The sequence below is a fragment of the Xenopus laevis genome, chromosome 7L (assembly GCF_017654675.1).
Source record: "Xenopus laevis strain J_2021 chromosome 7L, Xenopus_laevis_v10.1, whole genome shotgun sequence".
NCBI classification, from domain to species: Eukaryota; Metazoa; Chordata; class Amphibia; order Anura; family Pipidae; genus Xenopus; species Xenopus laevis.
This window is the reverse complement of record NC_054383.1, coordinates 95608291-95634235: the sequence shown is the minus strand read 5'-3', so window position 1 is coordinate 95634235 and position 25945 is coordinate 95608291. Positions and strand designations below refer to the sequence as shown.

General features: G+C 37.8%; 1 protein-coding gene across 1 annotated transcript in view; it reads left to right on the top strand.

Annotated features, from left to right (window-relative positions):
- Positions 1-25945, top strand: part of LOC108696549 — a 35583-nt gene that overhangs the window by 5473 nt on the left and 4165 nt on the right. The window contains exons 4-5 of the mRNA XM_018226017.2: positions 2725-2870; positions 19614-19790. Coding sequence (XP_018081506.1) covers positions 2725-2870; positions 19614-19790 — 323 coding nt within the window. The remainder of the gene's footprint in view (positions 1-2724; positions 2871-19613; positions 19791-25945) is intronic.

Sequence of the window (25945 nt, the reverse complement as noted above, 5' to 3'; positions counted from 1 at the left end):
TGATGCATAATTTATATTGACACCTTCCATTCAGGTGTTAGGAATCATTTACCACTGGTAGAGCCCCAAGTAGGGTTGCCACCTGGCCGGTAAAAATTATGGTTGATTCCAATGTTATTAATAGGGAAAAAAGATAATTATATAGGAAGGCTGATATTTTTTTCCAAAAAAGGTGGAAACCCTAGGCCCAGGGCTAGATACATATAGGGCTCAATAGTGTCCCTATTCGGTCCTATTCACAGAGTAGTTGATCCTGTTCCACCGGTAGTTGCAAGCTGAGCTCTGCACCTTGTGCAAGCTTACCCAGCAGGTATATTTGGGCCCTGTTCTTAAAAGGCTTCTGTCAGGATTTTAATAATGTCGTTTTTATTTCTAAATTACACTGTTTACGCTGCAAATAATTCACTCATTGTAAAATTTCATCCCAGAACTAGCAAGTGTATTTTGTTGTAATATTGATATGTAGGCAGCCATCTCAGGTCATTTTGCCTGGTCATGTGCTTTCAGAAAGAGCCAGCACTTTAGGATAGAACTGCTTTCTGGCAGGCTGTTGTTTTCTCCTACTCAATGTTACTGAATGTGTCACAGTGGGACCTGGATTTTACTATTGAGTGCTGTTCTGAGATCTACCAGGCAGCTGTTATCTTGTGCTGTCTGGTTACCTTCCCATTGTTCCGTTGTTAGGTTGCTGGGGGTTGATATCACTCCAACTTGCATTACAGCAGTAAAGAGTGACTGAAGTTTATCAGAGCACAAGCCACATGACTGGGGGCAGCTAGGAAACTGACGATATGTCTAGATTACAAAATTAAATATTAAAAAATCTGTTTGCTCTTTTGAGAAATTGATCTCAGTGCAGAAGTCTGCTGGAGCAGTACTAGATACTAGGTACTAGTACTTAGATGATGTTTAATTGATCTTCATTTTTAAAAAAAAATGTTTTGAAAAAGATTTAGCCTTTCGTTTAGCAGCTCTCCAGATTGGAATGTAAGTTGATATCTGGTTGCTGATTTACCCTGGCAACCAGGTAGTGGTTTGAATGACAGAATGAAGATGAATATGAGAGCCTTAATAGAAAGATCAGCCATTAAAAATGGAAATAACATTACAGTCTTCCAATGCAATGTTTTTTTTTTTTTTGTCTGCTTTGGTCAGTGACCACTAACAAGCAGATATTTTAAATTGCAAGCTGGAAAAAGACACAGGAGGAAGGCAAATAATTATATAATTATAACAGTTTTACAATTTTAGAATGAAGACGAGTTGCAAGGATTAAGATCTATAAGATACTACAAATTAACCTAAAGGTGAACTACCCCTTTAAAGAAAGAACGTCAACCTGTGCTCTCCACTTAAAGGCAGCCAGCAGTGTCGAAAATATATTTAATTATTTTTAAAACTCCAAACGTTTTACATGCATGTTTTACAGGTATGGGATCCTTTATCTGGAAACCCGTAATCCATAAATATCCGAATTACGGGAAGGCCATCTCCCATAGACTCCATTATAATAAAATAACTCAAATTTTTAAAAACGATTTCCTTTTTTCTGAATTAATAAAATAGGACCTTTTACTTGATCCCAACTAGGATATAATTAATCATTATTGGAGGCAAAACAATCCTCTTGGGTTTGTTTAATATTTAAATTATTTTTAAGTATACTTAAGGTATGGAGATCCAAATTATGGAAAGTTCCTTCATCCGTAATACCTCAGGTCCCAAGCATTCTGGATAACAGGTCCCATACCTGTAATAGATCATTTGGATCTCCATATCTTAAAGCTACTACAAAATCATTTAAACATTTATAAATGATATACACAAACTTTAGCCCCCATTTGGTTCATAACAAGGTAACATATAAATAAACCAATTCTGTATCTGTTGCCCTGCTTGAGTGGAACTGCTGAGAGAACATTTGTCCTGTGACTGATGCCTCATGACAACTAGTGTGTGTGTTTGAGTGATTATTGGTGGTGCTTCCTATCCCAGATTGTTAATGTCCTTCTTTGATTCATGTTTTGATTTTCCTTGAAGGTCTTGTGATCTTTTAGTTTATTGCTTCAATCCAGTGTGCTGCATCTAGATAAGGGGCCCATCCAGTTGGTCACAGTACTGGACAATACTTTCTGTATGTCCAGGTACCTATCCTAGACAAATATTAAAAACATAAATGCCGTTATGTTATTACTATTATCCCTACCACACTTCATTCCAATCTGGTGGTTGCATCTCCTATATCTGAAGCTGGTCCTACAGTCCAGATTTGTTTGGCCATTTCAACCATAATACTGACCATCTGTTTATGTATGTCAAGAGCTGTTTTGACAGATAATCTAGTGTTCCTGGTGGATCAAAGATTATGTGACCTGGAGGAAAATTACAGTGAAGAGAATCAGCATGTTGTTCTGAATTGAATAATAGAGTGAGAGAAGTACAGTAAGGGCTAGCCTGTTTATGGCTGCTTTTAATCCTCTCATTTGTTTGCTGTGTGCTATTTGTAATTAATAGGGCTGGGCACTGACTTTATTTTCATCTATAGTGTAGTTTTAAGCATAATTTTTCACTCCCCTTTCAGCTTTGTTCCTTTTCAAACACCCCGTTGGGAATGGAGCCTCAGACCAAACTGAAAAGCTAAAAATAGAGTGTTGGCTGACCACTAAGTGCTGTATGACCGTCACAAAACAGTCCTAAAACCTCAGTCTTTTATTTGTTTTTTAGTGTTCTGTATCTATTATGTGACACGGGGCATTCTGCAGGAGAATCGCCAGGAGCTTATTGTCTTCATTCTCTCCATATTGCTGGAAATGATACGCGCTATTGTAAACTTCAGCGTACTCCCAAAAGAAGCCAAAGTGGAAATACAGGTAGGTTCCCACAATCACCTTTCACATGCTGTAATCCTAGCTGTAGAAGCATAGACATCTTTTTCGGCAAAGTATATGTGTTTGTATTCCCTATAGACATAGTACACATGATAGAGGTTTTATAGCTTTTAAGAAGTTTTATCACCACAACCTCTTTTTCATAAGACCTGGAACATAACCTGTTCCCTGACCTTTAGGACCCTGATATGTTGCCAGTCGGCACATGTATGAGTGAGGAGTGTATTTTTTAAAAAAATATTTATTTTGAACACTGAGGAACGTCATGGCTGTCAGGCATTCAGGGAAAAAATATACCCCCCCCCTCCATGCTCCAGTCTTCTAAGGCAGTGCTGTCCAACGTCTGTGGTACCTAGGGCCAGAATTTTTCTGGCCTACATGGTGGACGGCTGATAATGGAAGCCAGTGTTGACCACGCCCTGTTTTTAAATCACACCTATGTTACCACAAGACTATGTCCACATTAATGGTGGTCGCATACCAAGAAACCAAATGTTGATGCTCACTGCAGGGATATCACTCATCACTCCCCTGTGGATAACCCCAAGCACATGATTAAACATCTTAGGGGCCTCTAACAATAGTTTACAAATACTAACAAACTCCCAGAACAAATACCAGGCTTATGTTCCACAGGCAGAGCATGGCGCACACACACAGGCAGAGCATGGCGCACACACACAGGCAGAGCATGGCGCACACACACAGGCAGAGCATGGCGCACACACACAGGCAGAGCATGGCGCACACACACAGGCAGAGCATGGCACACACACAGGCAGAGCATGACACACACACAGGCAGAGCATGACACACACACACACAGGCAGAGCATGACACACACACAGGCAGAGCATTTCACACACAGAATGAGTATGGTACACCCAAGGACCATAGGGCAGGCAGATTATGGCACACCCAAGGAGAATAGGGCAGGCATAGTAAGGTACACCCAGGGAGCATAGGGCAGGCAGAGTATGGTACACTCTGAGAGCATAGGGCAGGCAGAGTATGACACACACAGGGGCATAGGGAATGCAGAACAGAGCAGAAGACAGGGAAACCTACCAGTTCCTTTCTTTTAAACAAGTATAATGCCAGCATTTAGGTTGGACCCTACAGACCTGAGGGGTCTTATTCAACTGTTCATGATAAGTCGTAAAGCAAATTGAATTTACCTTATGCATTAGTTGTTGGTAGGATTGTTTGAAGTCAATATTTTACCTATCTTGTGATTATAATCCCTCCTTTAAGTAGCCCTGTACATAAAAGCTACCTTGAGCTTTGCAGATCACACTTTCACACATACCAGTAAAGGTGCATTTAGGAATTTTCTCCACAATCTCATACTATGCTCACTTATACCTGGACACTACACCTTAAGCACAGCGTGGCACCAATTCAAAATGGGGCTCTCCTTCTAATTAGGGAACATGCACAGACTCTGCAGCACCCCATGCTTTATACAATGAGGTATTTCAACCCTGGATCCAAAGAAAATTCACTGGCACACAGGTACAGCTAGCAGGGTAAACCCTTGCTAATTTATTAAATGGTTTGCAGCATGCAACGTTTCGGGGTAACCCCCTTTATCAAGCATACAGACACATTATGCACATACCAATTTAAAGCGTGAGGAGATAACGTGACCAGTAGTGAGGGCGTGATCAACAATAATTGATTAATTAGTTAATAATTCGTTAGGATACTATTAATCAAAACGAAAGTGCATTTGCCAATAAATACAGTGGTGTGAAAAACTATTTGCCCCCTTCCTGATTTCTTATTCTTTTGCATGTTTGTCACACTTAAATGTTTCTGCTCATCAAAAACCGTTAACTATTAGTCAAAGATAACATAACTGAACACAAAATGCAGTTTTTAAATGAAGGTTTACGTTATTAAGGGAGAAAAAAAACTCCAAATCTACATGGGCCTGTGTGAAAAAGTGATTTCCCCCCTTGTTAAAAAATAACTTAACTGTGGTTTATCACACCTGAGTTCAATTTCAAAGGTTATAAAGCCATTTCTAAAGCTTTGGGACTCCAGCGAACCACAGTGAGAGCCATTATCCACAAATAGCAAAAACATGGAACAGTGGTGAACCTTCCCAGGAGTGGCCGGCCGACCAAAATTACCCCAAGAGCGCAGAGACAACTCATCCGAGAGGCCACAAAAGACCCCAGGACAACATCTAAAGAACTGCAGGCCTCACTTGCCTCAATTAAGGTCAGTGTTCACGACTCCACCATAAGAAAGAGACTGGGCAAAAATGGCCTGCATGGCAGATTTCCAAGGAGCAAACCACTTTTAAGCAAAAAGAACATTAAGGCTCGTCTCAATTTTGCTAAAAAACATCTCAATGATTGCCAAGACTTTTGGGAAAATACCTTGTGGACCGACGAGACAAAAGTTGAACTTTTTGGAAGGTGCGCGTCCCGTTACATCTGGCGTAAAAGTAACACAGCATTTCAGAAAAAGAACATCATACCAACAGTAAAATATGTTGGTGGTAGTGTGATGGTCTGGGGTTGTTTTGCTGCTTCAGGACCTGGAAGACTTGCTGTGATAGATGGAACCATGAATTCTACTGTCTACCAAAAAATCCTGAAGGAAATGTCCGGCCATCTGTTCGTCAACTCAAGCTGAAGCGATCTTGGGTGCTGCAGCAGGACAATGACCCAAAACACACCAGCAAATCCACCTCTGAATGGCTGAAGAAAAACAAAATGAAGACTTTGGAGTGGCCTAGTCAAAGTCCTGACCTGAATCCTATTGAGATGTTGTGGCATGACCTTAAAAAGGCGGTTCATGCTAGAAAACCCTCAAATAAAGCTGAATTACAACAATTCTGCAAAGATGAGTGGGCCAAAATTCCTCCAGAGCGCTGTAAAAGACTCGTTGCAAGTTATCGCAAACGCTTGATTGCAGTTATTGCTGCTAAGGGTGGCCCAACCAGTTATTAGGTTCAGGGGGCAATTACTTTTTCACACAGGTTTGGATTTCTTTTCTCCCTAAATAATAAAAACCCTCATTTAAAAACTGCATTTTGTGTTTACTTGTGTTATCTTTGACTAATAGTAAAATGTGTTTGATGATCAGAAACATTTTGTGTGACAAACATGCAAAAGAATAAGAAATCAGGAAGGGGGCAAATAGTTTTTCACACCACTGTACATATAATAGGGTAAAATATCATAATATGTGAAATATCTCAATAAAACATTTTTTCATAAATACATTTGTGAATAAAAATTCATTTGTGAATAAGAATTTGTTTGTGAAAAAAGTGAATGTCCATAAGATAAAATATTGTTTTTTAATTAAAAAATTCGTATGAAAAAATTCTTATGAAAAGGTTCAATAGAAAGAGTCTTTATGGAGAAATCCCCTTTAGAAAAATCCAAGGAAAAATCCATGTAGAAAAATCCGTTAGGAAAAAGAACATCCTATAAAAAAAAAATTGCTTTGATCTAAGAGATTATATTAATCTCCAGTCTCTAATTTTCCAGTATTTCAACCCTGGGGCACACATGTGCAGGCTGATTTAAGGATGATGCATTTTTGAGATTCTTAAATCAAAAAGTAAGCATATTTTAATGAAAAAAAGGGTAACATTCTTATTTAAGAAACATAAAAACCAGGTTTGATTGTAAACCGTAGGACTGTCTCTGCAGCATTTTTCAGTTTTGATTTATATCTACTTTCTAACTTGAAAAATGCAGTATGAGCAAGTTTTTTCTCTAGTTCCAGATTCCTCACTTAATGGAGACTGTATTCCCACAAGGGTGTATTTGGGGGTTATTCTACTATACTGATTAAAAGCTAAGGCAGCACCCCACACCTTAAAGGAAAACTATACCCCCCAAACAATGTAGGTCTCTATTAAAAGATACTGAGTAAAACAGCTCATGTGTAAAACCCTGCTTCATGTAAATGAACCATTATCATAATAATATACTTTTTTAGTAGTATGTGCCATTGGGTAATCATAAATAGAAAATTGCCATTTTAAAAAATAAGGGCCGCCCCCTGAGATCGTAAGATTCACTGTGCACACATACAAACCACATGTAAGGTCACATGAGCCAATTAACAGACAGAGTTCTGCCTTTTGCTTCCTCACTTCTTCCTGTTACAGTTAGTGTTGTAGTATTTCTGGTCAGGTGATCTCTGAGGCAGCACAGATAGAGTCACGAAATGGTGGTTCAAGGCAAGAGATGTAAAAGGGCAATATTTATGTAAATATATATTCCAGTTTGGTAAGATTCTTTAATATGTCATTCAATTTGATATAATATGTCATTCATTTGATCTGTTGCTTAAGTATTCATTTTGTGCAAGCAAATAAATGTTTTAGTATTAGAGTCAAATTTCTAGAAATTTTTTTTCCCGGTAGCTACATGTATTGTTTGCACATACAATTATTGTGGTATGAAAATCATCTTTTAAATTACAGGTATAGGATCTGTTCCGAAATATGGAAGGTCATCTCCCACAGAATTAATTTTAATCAAATAATTCAGATTTTTAAAACTAATTTCATTTTTCACTGTAGTAATAAAACAGTACCTTGGACATAATCCTGCCTAAGATATAATTAATTCTTACTTGCTGTATAACCGGTCCTATACCTGTACTACTATATAGGGTGGTGACGGTGGAATGGCTCTCCACACATTCATCTGATTATTATTTCTAGTAAGTATAGTGTACACGTTAACTGTCAGATACTTCTGTTGATCCTCAGAGAATACAATGACTAAATATTGAAATTCAGAAACCCACTAAAGTGGCTGATTCAGCATCTGATATTGTTGGGCTTCATCGTCTAATGGGAAATATGGAATTTATTCCGGTTAATAAGGAGGCCAAAAAAGTGCTCAAAGTTTTTAGCGGTCAGGAGGACTTTGCAAGGTGTCAGCCAAAGCAACTAGGAAGAGGAGCAATTTAGTGAAAGTTTTTCCTCATTGGCAACTCATTGAACCTAATGATGCTTGCTGTAACTTCAGGAACCAGAGCAAACAATCCAGGGGACCAGGGTTGCAGCCTTATTTAATGCCTCTCAAGTGAGAATGTGTCAGTTATTTGTGCAGACTCTAGTAAGATGAGTGAAATATAAAAGTTGCATCTAAACTATAAATATTACATTAAAGCCAAACTCAGTAAGAGCCTTAAAAAATATACATTGCATCATTTTTTAAACTTCCTCCTTGGACATTCATGGTAGGTTGATGGGGGGGGGGGTTGACCAGGCATAAAAAAGAATCGCCTAGCATGGCTAAAATGCACTGATGAGCTCATTCAAGTGATAGACACATAAATTACCCTTTCTCTTGGTGGGGTAAAGGGGGAAAACATTATAGATTTTACCTGTGACTATAAACACCTTAGTTGGGGGATGAGTTTGTAGCTTTGAAGAGTTGCAGTTGACACCCAAAGCCCTGTTTGGTTAGAGGTTGGTAGATGTGACTCAATTACGATGAGGCTTCTACACCACTTTGTCTTGTGTATCCTTACAAATATTACAACCATTAGTCAATGTATTTATTCTAGATCTCTATGCAAATATTAAAAGGGAAATTGGCATGTTGATAAGTAAATATGCACAAGCATTGGCAGCAATTCAGGATTTTGAACATTTTGTTGTTTGTTTCAGTTTTTAAAAGCGGCCAGTCACGCCTCAGTACATCTGAAGATTAATAAATAGGTATATCTATTTGCATATTATGAAACAAGGTCTGGGCTGATTGATCCATTCCAAGCCATTCAGGTTATTAGTTTTAAACCACTACATTATAGCTTTAACTAGAGGTTTAATGAAATAGTTCTGCTGGAACCTTTGCTTCAGTCTTTATCGATTTACCTCTAGGCAAGGCCAAATGATTAGCAGCATGAGAGCCCACTGACACCTTGGCCCACCGGGACTTTTCCTGGTATCCCGGTGGGCCAGTCTGACACTGGAGGTACGTGCCTAGGGCACAACGAAGTGGGGGCGACAAGCTTGTACCCCTTCTGCCGCTTACCCCTTGTCCGGACTCTTGTTCCCCCAGCGGCGCTTCTCTCTGGTGCGCATTTGCCGGGAGGGCGCAAAGTGGCCGGCCAGAATGCCTTGGGTGCAAAGTGGCCGGCCGGGATTCCTTTGGGCGCCTGGCTGACTTGGCCCAGGCCTGCTCTGCATTATAGCCATACATCATGCCTTAATCCTTACCAGTCCCTGCTCATCCGTATGACATCATGATCCTACCAGCATACTTCTCCATTGGGATGGCTTTCTCAGGGTAATAAGCAGTATTTTTGCGCAAAGGACAAAAATTTCAGTGGTGCTCTCATAAGAACAGAAACTCTTACCAAACAAATATCAGTGAAAATTGATTCAGTTTATATTTATAGCAACAAAGCAAACCATAGCTGCTTCGTGGAAAAAAAATTCTCTTCCTCTTACCTTTTGTATTTAAATGAATTGGATTATGGTAAATGAAGTATTGTTGAGTATCACTCAGATACTTATAATACCTACATCGAGATTTGGGCCCCTTAGTTAGCATATACTAGGCAATAGCAGAATGTAGAAATATTTTCCTTTTGCATTGAACAAGGGGCAGAAAGCAATAAGAATTCCCATAAAAAGCAGGCTTGCTGTGGAGCTTCTATACCGGATAATCAGACTTGGTGGGTTGTATCCTTAAATTATACTAAAAATGGAACCCAAAACTATTCATAGTCCTTTAATGAGATTTTATTAAATTACTATAAATCAAGACACAATAAAGAAGACAGATAAGGCTTAATATGTAATCTTTATTTTTCAATTGTATTTTTCAACTTAGTTTTGTTATACTTTACATAGGAATGTAATATCTAATATTTCTGTACATCATAACTGCCCATAACACAAGCACTCCCCTCTGCATAGGAGGGCATTAGCATGCCATATGTCAAAAATCTAAAAAAAATGTTATTGGTTTTAACTGATTATGTGTTTGGATATTCAATAAATAACACTTTGAGAAGAACAGAAAATCGTTCCCATATGTTTGCTGTGGCCTCTCCAATCCTTTTGGGTTTCATGTGGGTTTTTGTTTTTTTTTAGCAATGGCCAGTGTCTGACTGGCCCACCGTGTTACCAGGAAAACTCCCGGTGGGCGCAGGTTTCAGTTGGCTCTCTTGCTTCTAAACATTTGGCATATATCATGGTCATTCCCTATTTCTTTTTAGGAAAAAAAGGCTTAATAATGGAACAATAGAGTATAGTAAGTAGATATAAAAGACTTGGAGAATAAAAAGGTTAAGTGAGTAGAGGAGGCATAATAGTTTGGAAAGTGGGCCCACGGTCTAAGGTTTTCTGGTGGGCCCCTGTCATCCCAGTCTGACACTGGCAATGGCTAATAGTTTGTTGTTGTCCTATGGACAGTTTCTGCCATCACAACTCTTGTTTGAGTGGTGGCCTCTTTAACTAGTCATAGAGGTTTGGTAGATGACATCTTTAGGAAGACTATGGGTTGCCCCATATTGTAATTAATCATTATTTGAAGCAAAATCAGCTTATTTGGTTTATTTAATGTTTACATGATTTTGCAGTGGCGGAACTACCGGGGGAGCAGGGGGTGCGAGCGGGCCAGGGCCCCCCCCGGCAGTCCGTTCGCCGCTGAACATGCCGGCAAATGCGGCCGTACGGAGGGGGGCGGGGACCGGCTGTGCGTCGCGCACCAGGGCCCGCCCCCCTCTAGGATCGCCACTGTGATTTTGTAGTAGATTTAAGGTATGAGGATCCAAATTACGGAAAGACCTGTTATCCGGATAATCCCAGTTCCTGATCATTCTGGATAACAGGTTCCATACCTGAACAATAAATCCTAACAAAACCGAACAAATTTAGGAGCCCCCACTGTTGTTGTTACAGTTTATTTTAAAAACATGATCCATCAGCTTTTAGATATTTTATAATAGATCATGTTTCACCCAGGCGAAAAAGGGGAATGCTAAATCAGATTTATGAATTTACCTGTGATACTATCAAGCTGCTTTGCTTTATTGGGCATGAATGAAATAAAATATAATGTTTTTTTTTATTAAATGATAATGAATATGTGTTTACAGAAAACATTTTGTTTAATGTATATGAATAAGGGATGCACCTGATTGTAACATGCATTTCACATGGATTCGGCAAAGTAGTGACACCTTCAGGAATTTGGAAGATATTGCCGTGCTATGTGCACAATGATTTTATGTTTTCTGTGAAAATTCTTCTTGTGTTATTATTACCATGTATCTATTATAGCACCAAAATATTCTTACAATTTGTAGCAGCTATATATCCTTTAGTTTAGTTCTGGCCTTAGTGAAGCTTACAGTCTAGAGGAGGCCATAAACAGACAATAAAAGCTGTGATTTGGTCCTTTCAGGCCTAATCAGCAGCTTACAGTTTGGGTTTCTCTGGTGGGCCTCACTGACTGATATGTAGCCAAAATCAGCCAGATATTGTTCTCCCAGGTTTAAAAATCCATTTGGGATGAGGACCAAGGATCAGCTGCTATATTTCACCTCAAGGTGGGCATATTAGGGAAAGATCTGCTCGTTTGGCAAGGGCAGGTTTTATATGGCCAGCTTAAAAGAGAACTTAACCCCCTTTGTATCATAAGCCTGCCATAGCCCCCCTTCCCTCTCCCCACACTGCATTAGTAAAAAAAAAGCCCCTTAAATAAATCTGACCCTAAAATGCAGAGCAGTGCAATGGAGCTCCAGGGCACCATCTTCTGCTGCTTTGTATTCTTTCTGTACCCTGCTTGGAATTGATCCTTCGACTCAAGCTACAATTCTAGCCACTGTGCAACAACAGTGTCTGCACTTATAATGTGGCCCCCTCCAGTGATGCAAAGATAAGCAAGGGGGCAGCATGGCGAAAGCCACCTCAGATGGCTTTGGGGATAGACTAGAGAACTAGAGAAAGGAGGTTTGTCTGTAATATAAGCTGATGCTACAAGGCTGATTATTACATTCTGATGCTAATTGCACTGGTTTCTGTGCTGCTTTCTAATAATTATCTGTTTTAATTACTAATCAACCTTATATTGTGTGTGTATATTCTATGTGTACTGTATATTGTGAGTGGGTCCCTATGCTCAGTAAGTTACAACAGCATAGAGCATGTTCAGTGAATCAGCAGAAAAGAGCTATTGGGGCATCTATGGAGACACAGATCTTCCCTGCTAAAGGGCTGTGGTTGCCTTGGGCTGGTACAGAAGCACAAAACATAATATACAACATTTCTAGCCTACTTCTTTATTTAGGCTTTAGTTGTCCTTTAAATAGACTCTATGGGAGATGACCATCCCCAATTTGTTGCGTTTTGGATAATGGGTTTCTGAATAAAGCATCCTGTACCTGTACTAACCTTGATTAAAGTCCTTAGGGGGACAAACATGTTGGATGTAACAATAGTGTGTATGGCACAGTGATTCATACGTAGGAGAGTGGCTTTTTTCTCTATGGTTGTTATTTATTTATTCTTTATTTATATAATGCCAACATATTTACACAACACATTTGCTCATCAGTCATGTGGTTTCTGTGACAATAGAGATAGCAAAATCAGACCCCTAACACTTGCACTTGGGTCAATTTCATTAGGAATCAACTCCTAATTGATTTTGGAGTGTGAGCAAGGCCGTATTTACATAGTGAGTGCCCCTAGGCCCACTGCTGTTCGTCGCCCCTGCCCCCCCCCCTTTTTATTTGTGCAAATTGTCAACATCATTGGGGGTTGGTGCATGGGAAATTTAAAAAATCATTGTATCTCCAACGCATCCCCAGTGTTTTTGAACCAATGTGGGTGTGCCAAGTCTCATTTTGTTAGCTCTTAGGAAAGGGCAAGGAAGACACAAGGAAAGATGCTTGTTTTCTGATCACAGAGGTAATACAGAAAGGGAGCTGGTATGAGAGCAGTGTACTGGCAAGGAACCCGAAAAGGCTTCTCTATGATTATCCAATTGAATTTTAGTTTAAAGACTTGTGATTGCCTTTTTTTTTTTTACTCCCTCACTGTGCAGTAAATTGACTTTCAGTAAGGCTGATTTACCAGCAGGGGGCACTAATTAGACTCAAAATGCCATATACAGTGCAAAGATTTCCCCATAATACAAGGATGGAATTTTCATTTTCCTGTCTTGAGAGGAGGAGACTCTTGAATATAAATCTAGTTTTGTACTTATTTATATTCTGTGGTATTAATCCTTGTAAACAAAAATGCTTTCATTATTGTAGTGAGCCCTGAAGACTTTTTTTGTCTCATTATAAACTTGAGAGCACATCTCCATCTTGTGGTCATTATTTAACATAACGCAATAGCAAAATATCTGGTATATTTCTCCAATCTATTCACTATTGCACATAATTCATTATTATTATGTATGCTTAGGTACAAATTCCTCAGGTTCAGATCTGGTCTTCACAGATCTGGGCTTCAGTTTATATCAGTTTCCGTTTATCTAATAATAGTACAGCGTACTTGCTCCTAACTAAGATATAATAAATCCTCTTGGGTTTAAATGTCTATATAATATTTCAGTTGACTTAAGGTATGCAGATCAAAATTATGGAAAGACCTCTTATATGGAAAACCCCAGGTCCCATACATGCTGGATAACAGGTCCCATACCTATACTACCGTACCCAGTGGTGATGGTGGAATCGCTCCACACATTTAACTTATTCTTATTTCTAGTAGGTATAGGGTACACATTAGCAGTTAAAAACATCTGTTGATACTAGAGAATTTAATGCCCAAATATTGAAATTCAGAAACCCACTAAAGTGGCTGATTCAACATCTGATGTTGTGGGGCTTCATCATCTTATGAGAAACCAGCCTATTGCGTTTATCTAATATTTAAGAGATTTTCTAGTAGACCTAAACGATAAAGATCCAAATGACAGAATGATCCCTTATCTAGAAAACCACTGGTCTAGAGCATTCTGGATAATAGGTTTCATACCTGTAAATAAATATGAGAAAGGCTGATTAACAGTTACTAAAATGCAAGAGTGGAGTTACCCATAGCAACAAATTACCAGACTGCTATAAGATTTGCAAAATTTTAATTGGGAAAAGACTGACAATGTGGGCCACATCCCCAATCAACCCCAGTTATGGCCAGTTACACACGTACGTGCTGGCTATGCCTCTCTCCTAACCTTTTTTTCACCAAGCCACTTACATGCTTTATGTAGTCAGATCCCAGGTACAAAGCCTAATTCTTGTGAAAAATCTCTACTGAAACTACAGTTTAGGTTATAAAAATGTGCAGCCATAAACATTATTGTTATACATACCCCTTTCTTAGTCAAGGAACAACCAAATACTAGTCATCATCATCTATTTATTTAGTGCCAGCAAGTTACGCACCTCTTTACACTAAAGGAAAATGAAAGTTATAATCACTGGTGGTGCCAAAAGAAAGAATTCTCACACCCAAATTCCCCAGGGACAGTTCAGTTTTCTGCTAACAGGAGCACCAGCCTGGGGTATCAGCTAAGCTATTAAAATCACTGGGGGTGCCAAATTTCCCAGGGCTTTGTTGTGCAGTCTTTCGCACTCCAGTGATTTTAACTTTCCTTCAGTGGGTCTTACAATATGTAACAAACAATGTAACAATAAAAATCAATTAATCATTCGCTATATATACCGTCTATCTCCAAATTTCGTCCGCAGTCTATTCAGGTGATCTTCGGGGTGCACGGTCAATTTCTTAGACACATAATTCAATTTAGGAATGAATCATCCCAGGACCAGCACTTCCCTCTGTGAAACTCACAAGTACACATGTTCGTGTCCAACGTTTTGGTCCATGTTAAGACCTTTATCAAGGATAACATCCAATGTGCAAAATAAGTCTTAAATAGTGTTAACAATACAAAAAACGCCACAGTGACATCATACTGTTCACTTTGGCGTTTTTTGTTGGACACGAACATGTGTATTTAAATAAAAGTTGAAGAATTTGACAAAGGGAAGTGCTGGTCCTGGGATGAATCATTCCTAAATTTAATTATATAAAAAGCATATATATATATATATATATATATATATATATATATATATATATATATATATATATATATATATATATATATATATATATATCTATATATAATTTTTTGTTTTGTTTTGTTCCTGAAGACGGCTCCAGCGGTCGAGCCGAAACGTTGAATAAAAGGTTTTCTATTTTTGTATAAAGACCTGTTGGTGCAGTTTTTCTCTCATATATATATATATATATATATATATATATATATATATATATATATATATATATATATATATATATATATATATATATATATATATATATATATATATATATATATATATATATATAAATGAATAAATAAATAAATGTAGTCAGGAGCACTCACGGGTATAGTGATTAAGAAGTATCTTTTTATTAGAGTATTACAAACTCTCCCACATCAACGCGTTTCGGTTCTCTCTGAACCGTCGTCAGGATATTAATATATATATATATATATATAAAATTAAATTTAGGAATCATTCATACACAAAGGTTATTGGCACTCACCACTCACAGAGTCTTATGCCGGGTGCTAACCAAAATTAAATGTAGCACCATGCACCAATAAATGAGTTTTTGATACATGCTTGATGGCGATTGCTGTGAGTGCTTTCATGCACTCCAGAGCTGTTTTATAAAATAATAATTGCTTATGTTAGACTTTTAGACAAGTGACAGGTAGGGGGTTATTTATCAAAGTCCGAATTTATCTCAATAATAATCTCAATAATGGAAAAAACGCCGACCAAATCCGCACAGGTCTTTTGGGCTCATTTATTAATACACATTCCTGAAGATTTTGTTTGCAGAAAAAAAATCCAAAAAATCTTGAAAAATCAGATTTTCACTATCTTTTCGGATCTTTCATCTAATTTTCAAAATTGTTTCACCCGAAAATTTTGCCCGAAAACTTCGGGGTATTGCCAATAGGGATGCACGGAATCCAGGATTTGGTTTGGGATTCGCCAGGATTCTGCCTTTTTCAGCAGGATTCGGATTTGGCCGAACCAAATCCGAATCCTAATTTGCATATGCAAATTAGGGGTGGGGAGGGAAATCACGTGACTTTTCGTCACAAAACAAGGAAGCAAATTATTTTCCCCCTTCGGTATTCAGCCGAATCTTTCACAAAGGATTCGGGGGTTCAGCCGAATCCAAAATAGTGGATTCAGTGCATCCCTAATTGCCAAAAACCCAGCGCCCATCAATAAATCATTGGGACTTCTCCCATTGACTTATATGCAACCTCGACAGGTCTGAGATGCCGGATTTTCAGATTCTGACTTTTCCCATCCTCAGGGTTTAATAAATTCCAAAAAATTCATGATTTTTTTTAAAAGTCCGATTTTATTAAAAAAAATAAAATCACAAATTTTTCGTGATTTTTGCATTCGGAGTTTAGTAAATAAATAGTGTGCAAATGGAAAATTGTAGAAAATTTCCCCACAAGTTATAAACAGCATATTTATAATGATGTAGGAGCGCACTGTTTATAACGATATGATTTACAGTTTGTTCCCATAGAGCAATGACTAAACTGTAGATTATGATACCCATTATCCGGAAAACCCCAGGTCCCAAGCATTCTGATAACAGGTCTCATACCTGTACATTGCACCCAAAGGATTTGTAAATATCCAGCAACTTGCATGCGATGGGTTAATCTTTAAAGCATTTTCATTCCCAAAGACACTGCTGTTGAGTGTGCAAAATCTCGGAACACTTACGTCAGAAAGCTCGATTTCGCAGTTCCTAGTGAATAGATTATTTCAGACTCGGTTAACCTATGAATTCTTGAACTTAAAATAATACAGCAGTTTATCACTAAGAGAACTGGTGCATCAAACTCGGTTAATATTGAATATGGAAGGTCCATGAAAAGTTCAAGAAAAGTTCAAGGAGAGCAAAATTTATGTAAATGGGAGGATATGGACGTGGATATAGTATATGATTAAATGTATACTGGCAACTATCTATAAAAGTCAGTTGGTGTGTTTTGCTGTCTACATAAGAGAAGAAGGCCTGGCACCCAACATGATGTGCATTACTGGGTGTCTTGTTTAAAACAATAAACAGTTCTGGCAATATTTGTGTGTTAACTTTCCTGGGCATAACATCTTTTGTGCCATATTTTCAGCAGGAAAGGGAATTTTAGATCCAACTGAAAGTGCTGAAAGCTAGGTTGATACCACTTTCCTTATGGAAGTGCACAGCTGTCCAACTTCTTGGTTGGACAGACCAAGGAAGACTATACTGTTAAAAATAGTGCGTTATTAATTTTGGTTGTAGAGATGACATAGCAAAGATTGTTTATAATGATCCCTCTTAGATCACGGCAGAATTCTGAGCCTCGAACATGCTTATTTAGCTTAGTGACAGAAATCAGAAAGCTTAGTGAAACAAGTCCACAGCGCAAATTAAAATTGCACAATAGCAAAACATATAAGAAAGACAGCATATTGGATTATCGTTTGACTTTAAACTAGGGTTGCCACCTTTTCTGGAAAAAAAATACCGGCCTTCCTATATTCTTGCCCTTTTTTCCCTATTAATAACATTAGCATCAAGCATAATTTTTACCGGCCATACATAAAAAGTATGACAAAGGTCTCTCTGTGGAGCAAGACACATGAAGAAGCCACTGAAGCAAGAATGGGTAACTTAAATGGAGTTTGCAGCTGGCACAGTGTGGATTGGTAGTTGAAAGTGATGGGCTCAAAAGCCTACATTGCAAAAACTGTTGCTTTCAAATCCTTTACAAGCAGCTAATTGCAATGAGCCTGCCAGTACATTAGCTGTGACCTACTCAAAGTAAATGAAAGGTAGCAAACTTGGGTGTGTAGATGCTGTTATGTCTAAGGTAAAGTACTGACAGTTTGCTCGCTTGCTTATAAACCTCCTTTACAGGGACATAATAAAGAGAACAAGCCGTGTGATAACTATAGGAAAGCCTATAAGGGGGGGGGTCAACATTACCTAACACCGCATTTACATGCATGTGCAGTATACTATTCAGGTTGAAAATACAATGTCATGCTTAGAGCTCTGGAATAATGGAAAAGCCACCATGATGCTGGTAAGAATTTGCTTAGATCAACAAAATCACATAGTGATCATGTGGTTGTAGGCTTTGGATAAGTACCTATTATACCTCATTTTTGACCCCAATGTTGGGCATAGATACCATGTAATAATAAACAATTGAATTTTTATAACAGGGAGTGCTGAGAATAATTGGTGTATATATATATATATATATATATATATATATATATATATATATATATGTATATGTAGAACGGCTGTGGCACACACTTACTGAAGCAAAGACCCAGGTGCTAGTCAGAAAAAATTGTATATTCATGCAGAAAGCTGACGCACACTGGGATTTATCAAAATAAAACTTGTTTTATTGGATCCAATAAAACAAGTTTTATTTTGATAAATCCCAGTGTGCGTCAGCTTTCTACATGAGTATATATATATATATATATATATATATATATATATATATATATATATATATATCATAAAGAAGACCAGCAACACCGATATATTTTGTGCAAAAAATTCAAATGTATTGAAAATGCATGTACAGCCAACGTGACGTTTCGGTCCTCACAGGGACCTTTCTCAAGGCTTGAGAAAGGTCCCTGTGAGGACCGAAAAAACCAGCACTCACGAAAATGTCATCAATTATGCCTGGGTGCAGTCCTAGTTGAAGTTTGAATATGAAGCTGGAAATGGAGATCGCACTCACAGGTCTTAGAAGTGTTAAATGTCTTTATTCAGTGGACAATCGCTGACGTTTCGTCTTTTGAGAAAGGCTGTCGTGTCAGCCGAAACGTCAGCGATTGTCCACTGAATAAAGACATTTAACACTTCTAAGACCTGTGAGTGCGATCTCCATTTCCAGCTTTATATAGTGAATAAAGTACCCCCTTTTGTAAAATATAAGGATATTATAAGTTACCGAGGAGTTTCATGACCATATAAAAACACGAGGCCGAAGGCCGAGTGTTTTTATACAGGTCATGGAACTCCGAGGTAACTTCTAATATCCTCATATTTTACAACTGGGGGTACTTTATTTATTATAATACACAAGTTTCAGTGAGTCATGTGACAGAAATGACATCAGAACTCACCGTTTATAACTGATGACATCAGAACTCACCGTTTATAAGGATATAATTTACAGGATATTCATGGCTTTTGTGTATATATATATATATATATATATACACTATATATATATATATATATATATATATATATATATATATATATATATATATATATATATATATATATATATATATATATATATATATATATATATATATATATATATAAAATCTACCTTGTGATGCCACATAAGGCTGCATCCCTACTGACATTCGTAGCTCTCCATGTTATTTCAACACTCTATGCTAACTGAGATAGAGCGGAGGTGTTAAATGCATTAAGAACGGTTCAGGTACAGGGGTCCCTCTTGTGCTATGCCCACATTGTGTTCCGAATTCCTTTTATTTCACCTGAAGCATTTTTATGGCTATAGTGCTCCAAGCAAACTACTAATATAGCCTGTCAACTTCCTGTTTGTTTTACTGCATGAATGCCTCATGTTCTTTTATGTTCTTCCTTAACAGCCAAGATTTATTGTGATTATGCTGGTTGGACTGTTTCATGTCATGTGCTCCTTGAGCCTGGTGCTGGGACAGAATATGATGGCTTTCCGAGTGGGAGGTGCGCTTGAAAGCTTGCAGCTACAATATGTCATGTTGAGCCTCTGTTTTTCATTGCTCACGTTTGACCTACAGGCTCAGGTAACAAAATTAGTCAACTGCCATTTTGTTTTTAATAATGTGGACTTTATGAAGGTTATGCTTGTAAGTAATGCTATTTCACTGTGAAGAAGTATATTGTCACATGACGATTATAGCATCAAATGGATCATTTAGTCACTTGGCGTTTTATTATTATTTACAGCTGAACGGGGTACATTGTATCATCAATAAACATAAAAATAATGTTCGGATTAGGTATTATTAATATCCAGAATTTAATATTGATGAATCCTAAGAATGGGTGCCCATATAAAAGTATAAGAACCAGAAACCCATTGCAGAGTTACCCAAAAGCTATAGGTTATTCAATTACCTATAAACAAAATGCAGAATAATTCAGTGCCAATACAATTATATAGTGGTCAGAAAAAGATAGCAAAGTTGCATAAAAATTCATAAACATAGTATATATAATAATGCTCAAAAACTCATAGCAGAGTGACACAGTGGCATATTTTGTATAAATACCTAAAAATGCTAAATTAAAAAATAATGTATTTTCTATATGTGTGTATACCTTATTTTATTTATGGCAGTAGCACTCAGTGATCCCAAATTAGAATTCTGCTGTTACCCACCTCCTAGCCACATGTTTGTTTGCCACTGATTAGCAAGGGGTTGTGAATTTGTTTGAGTAAGTGGGTATATGATTCAGGCACAGACTGACAATGGCCTGGCAGTACAGAGTCCAGCGGATGAGATGCCACACTGAGAATACAGAGGGTATATGATTTTTCACAGCTTCCTTCAGCCCCAAGGCAGTTACCTTACTTGCTGGGCACTGTGACCCCTAAAAAGCAATGACATCTTGCCATTCTATGCAACACTACTGTTTTAGTTTGAAAATGTAGTGAGTGAGTCATTATTTAAAGGGGAACTCCGGCTTCCAAACCAAAATTTGATAAAGAGGCCCACATAACACAGAAACCCCTAATATATCCATCACAGTTACCTGTTTCTTCAAAAAGTTTGAATAAATGCCATTTTCTATGCTGCAATCCAGCTGAAATCCTGGCAGGGAAGGAGGGACTAAAACACTGATGTTACAAATTGTAGCAACTACTCCACAGCTTGTAGACCGCATGCAGGAACTACATAACCCACAATGCATTGCACTATGATGTTCTGTTCTTATTGAAATTACGTATGCAGGGAATTGTGTGGTTTGAAGGATGTAGGATAAGAACAGCTGGCTGTTGATACAAAGTAACAGTAGTCAGCCAGCTCAGCAAAGTAGCCAGAAAGATCAGCAGGAGAGCTTAGGGAACTGTCAGAAACCATTAAAAATCATGAAAAGTCTGCATATTTTAGTTGCTTGAAATTATATTTACTTTTCATAAATCTTAAGTTATGAATGCTTAAGTTTAAAAATGCCCCCCCTGTACAAGTTTCAGCTACAACTCTCTTATTTTATATGAATTTGTGTGTCCATATTGGCCCCATTGCCTATTACAGATCTGCACAGACCAGGGGGGGGGAGAGTAGCAGGTGTTGGTCAGGGGAACACAAAAGTAAGAAGGCAAAACCAATCACTGTATTTTGAAGAATATCATCCCCCAGACACCAGCATATACAGTAGTAAGTGCAGCATTTACAGGCTGTGTATATCATATTTCCCACAGACAGGCCAGCAATAGAGAATGGGTTTGTGAATATACATTAAAACGCTGCATTGAGCAATTCTAAATACATTTAAAGCCATAATGAAGTTGTAGGTCAAGAAACTTTCACAATCTACGGCAAATTCTTTGTTTTATGCTTTTGCACACGGTCCATACTTTAGTCTGTAGAAATTATCCCTAGAGAGACCATCGACAGAGCAGAAATACATAAGTAGTTTTTGCTTCCTTTTCATGGAATTGTTTTTCTGGCCTGTCTGAGAATACAGTATATGTGCCAGTTCTGACAAATTGTAAAGCCAGAGTTCCAATAATAAATAGAACAACAAATAAGTTTCCACCCGATATTACACCCTAAATGAACTTTAAACTGGGCATCTGGTGTATCAAGGTGAACATTAGGCCTTTTCTCCATGCCACAGTGTAACTGCACAGTTTAGGAATTGCAGATTGAAAGGGGTTGTTCACCTTCCATTCACTTTTTTCATTTGTTATTTTCAGATTGTTCACCAGAATAAAGAATTTTTCAGTTGCTTACCTTTTTTTTTTTATCTTTACCGTTTTTCAAAAATGTAGGTTTAAAGTTTCTGGTGTTTCAGTCAGGTAGCTCAGTGATGGGTGCAGATTCTGAACTTTAACAATTTTCTAAATTAGTAGATAAATCTCTCAGCAGCATCTGTGTTATATTAGCAACTTTTATTTATTTTCACCACCCTACAATCTCTCACAAATGTATTCATGGGCTAATGTACTTTTTCATTTCTTTCTCTATTTTCTTTATTATATTTGACAACTGCCAATATCCCGATCTAGTCTGGAACCCAATTATTTTGTGCTCTATTTAGTAAGTACTACTTTCACCCACTGTAATATGGAGTTTTATTAATGGATATACAATGCACAGGCAAAGGCCCCTGGGTACCATCAGTCTGGGAAGGATGGAGGATGATGGTCGTGCACTAGAGAAGCTTGCCATTGCAGTAGTTGCAGCTAAGGTTTAAATGGGGTTATTTTTATAGTGGGATAGCGATAAAATGGAAAGAAACTGCTATAAATGTATCATTACATTAATGTTCAATGGTTAGACTCACATTTCTGCAGTTTGGAATTGGGAATTTTTTGACCGGAACTGAAATAGAAGAATTTTATTTTTTTACCTGCAGAATGAGACTCACAGTGAATAGTTTCCTAATAAATAATATTTGTACAGAATACCGAAAAAATATGCAATTTTAAAAAGACAATAATATATAACATCTGCTTGATATGTTATGATATTATTTACACTGGGATATCAAAATTGCATTCAACCCTGTGTAGTAAACTACAACCCCCAGTGTCTTTTGCTACTCTGCTTAGAGTAACTCTTTAGCAGAGCTAGTGGAAACACATTTGAGATCCCGTTGAGCTAAGACTTCTGCGTGCTTTCGTTTTTTATAGCAATTTGTACATCCCATTTACCATGTCAGAATTTCAGAAATAGAGGACTGAGATGTGCTTTTGGCCTTATTAGAGGGCTCATATGGTCTCTCTGTGGCCCTCTGCCATACCAGCTTCTTGTTTTTGGCTAATGCTATGATCATATGATGTGTGATTTTGGCCCAGAGTTCACCATTTAGGGGTTGTTACATTAGGGGGTAACACAGTGACTACTAAATATGAAACAATGAAAACAGTTTGGTTACCAGGGTGGTTGTGTTGACCTGAATGAAAGAGCACAATGTTCATTGACAGGTTGTCGAATGAAGAACTCGCCAAAAATACTCTCTTTTGAGTGGGAGAGAACCTTTTATAACATAATATGTGAATACTGTACATCCAAAGATGCAGCAACTGTATATGCATCAATGCATCACCACTACCAGAAGCAAGGCTTAAAAGTATTTATTATTGATTATCAAGTCCTAAATAAAATAAATACATTAAAAAACTGTTAATAAAGAAACATAAATGGCAGGTCCAATGGCCTTAAAGACACTCAATTATTTATTCAGACTACAGGGAGAATACATTTCCCATGATCCTGGTGGATATAGTCAAAATGCCTGGGAGTTGCTGCCCCCTGTGCCACACGAAACAAGTATAGATTCCTTATGTTTGAGGCAGTAAACAGAAGGCAGTTTCAGGGGGGTAGAAGAGGGGATCCATATACAGAACACCTGCCTGTATGGTTATGGGATAATGCTGAATGTGATTGTGACACTATACAAATTTATCAGTATTGTATAACTGTACCTTTAATAAACTACCCAATGATAATCCCATATATCATTTATGCCTTTCCCCACCCCTTCAGCTCCTTAAAGCAACTGGTAGTTCCTGGAATGTCTCTTACCAATCCCATGCATGTGCTACCATATGTTTCTAGAGAAGATTTTTCAATCAGTGCAGTTCTAATTGGGCTGCTAAAATACTGGCCTTTCTTTCATCTGCACTGTTGTTTTTAGACGGTGAACCTCAGGATCCCTTCTCAAGTAACCTGCTGAGACCCACACATTAGGTATATATGCCCAGAGCATTGGTTTCTCGGTGTGTCACTGCCACTGAGAGAATAATAACTTATGTGACAGGCAAGGAACCTGGATCAAGGCCATCTGTACCATGTATCCCCTCTATTTGTATGTGCATTTATCGTGGGTGGTTCAAGAGAAGACTGAGATGGTAGTCCAGGTAGTTAAACTTTTGAGCCTAATTTTATATTTAGCCCCCTTCCTGTTCCTATTCCAGTCTCTTATTCAAATCAATCCATGGTTGCTAGGGTAATTTGGACCCTAGCAACCAGACTGCTGAAATTGCAACTGGAGAGCTGCTGAATAAAAAGCTAAATAACTCAAAAACCACAAATAATAAAAAATTAAAACCAATTGCAAATTGTCTCAGAATATCACTTTCTATGTCATAAAAGTTAAGTGAAAGGGGTTGTTCCCCTTCAAACACTTTTTTTTCAGTTCAGTTGGTTTCATATAGTTCACTAGAAATAAAGACTTTTTTTCCAATTACTTCCTATTTTCTATTTCTGACTGTTTTTCTAATATTGAAATGTAAAGTTGTATTTTTCACCTTTTTATATCTTTTAAATCAGCTGTGGGGGGGTCTGTAACTGTTCTAAATTGATACATTGTTATTACATTTCTTATATTTGGCCCTACTGAGCAGAATTCTAGCTGTTAGGATTGATACAATAGTTGCTAATATTCCACGAATGCTGCTGTAAAATGTATCAACTAATGTAGCAAATAAATATAGCAATTTGTAACAATTCAGAATCTGCACCTGGATTACTGAGCTGACAAAACAACAGCAAAGTGACACATTTTTCAATGATACTAAGTTGTTTTGTAGGTTTTCGGTTATTAGCAAAATTGCAGAGCACAAAATGAAACCATTAAGGGTATCAGAATCAATGCGAGGGAACACGAACCTGTGCGGGCAGTACAATGGATGTGGTCCCTGATTGGATGCTTCTGCCACTCTTAGTCAAATATGCTTTATTCTTTGGTATAGGTTGATTTGCATGATAACACCACTACAAAAGGTATTTGTATTTCATGTCTGAAGAACTGCTTGTTGCTTTCACCCTCACGTATAATGAAAAGTGACAAGTCAAGAATCCTGCCATAATCACAAAAAATTACTCCAAGCAGTCTGTTTTCACACATATCACAGTTTTTTTTTCATGGTAGAACGTGATCCATGATAGTGGAAAAAACATCGTCATACAGGTGACTTTTTTTTCTGGCATACCCTGGGAAACCGGTCTAATTTTTGCTAGGAGACAAAGCCTGTAGCACAACAGGAATTACAGTCACTCAAAACAGCTCTTCCAGGTAACCTATGTTAGTTAGCAGAAAAATTACCCATGTGCAGATTCCTTTTTTACAAATACTGTAAATAACAATAGATAAGCTGGCCATACACTAAAAGATCTTTGCCGAATATGTCCACTTTGAAGTTGGCGGTATCAGGCTGGTCACAACAACAGGAATGCAGGCCATCAGACAAGGACAGCATGCAGTTTGAGACAAAACCCAAATAGGTCAAAGTGGCTGCTTAAATCTGCCCATGTATTTGCCAGCTTTAGTCTCTTTGTGTGACAGGAATCCCAGTGGAATAGTTTGCTATGCTCGGATGGATCATATGCTAAAGATCACATAGCATAAGTCTGGGTCTCAGTTCATTAATGGAACCATACAACATTCACACCATGTGAAAACATGAGTGTACAATGTATGTAACAGAGCTGTGAGTGGGTCCAAGTATTAAAACACACACACACACACACACATTTGCACAAATAAAAAAACACCTTATTTAAAAAAAGTTTTAAAAAAAAAATCCCGCTCATGGGAAGCAAAAAAGCAATCAATGTCTGAAAACGAGTCAGTGAACTTGTGTTTTGGGAAATTATTTCAGCCAAACATGAAGCTCAACTTATGATGAATCAGCCCCTAAGGGTTTGCCTTGGGCTTGGGTCACAGGTAGGGTTGCCACCTGGCTGGTATTTTAAATATTTAA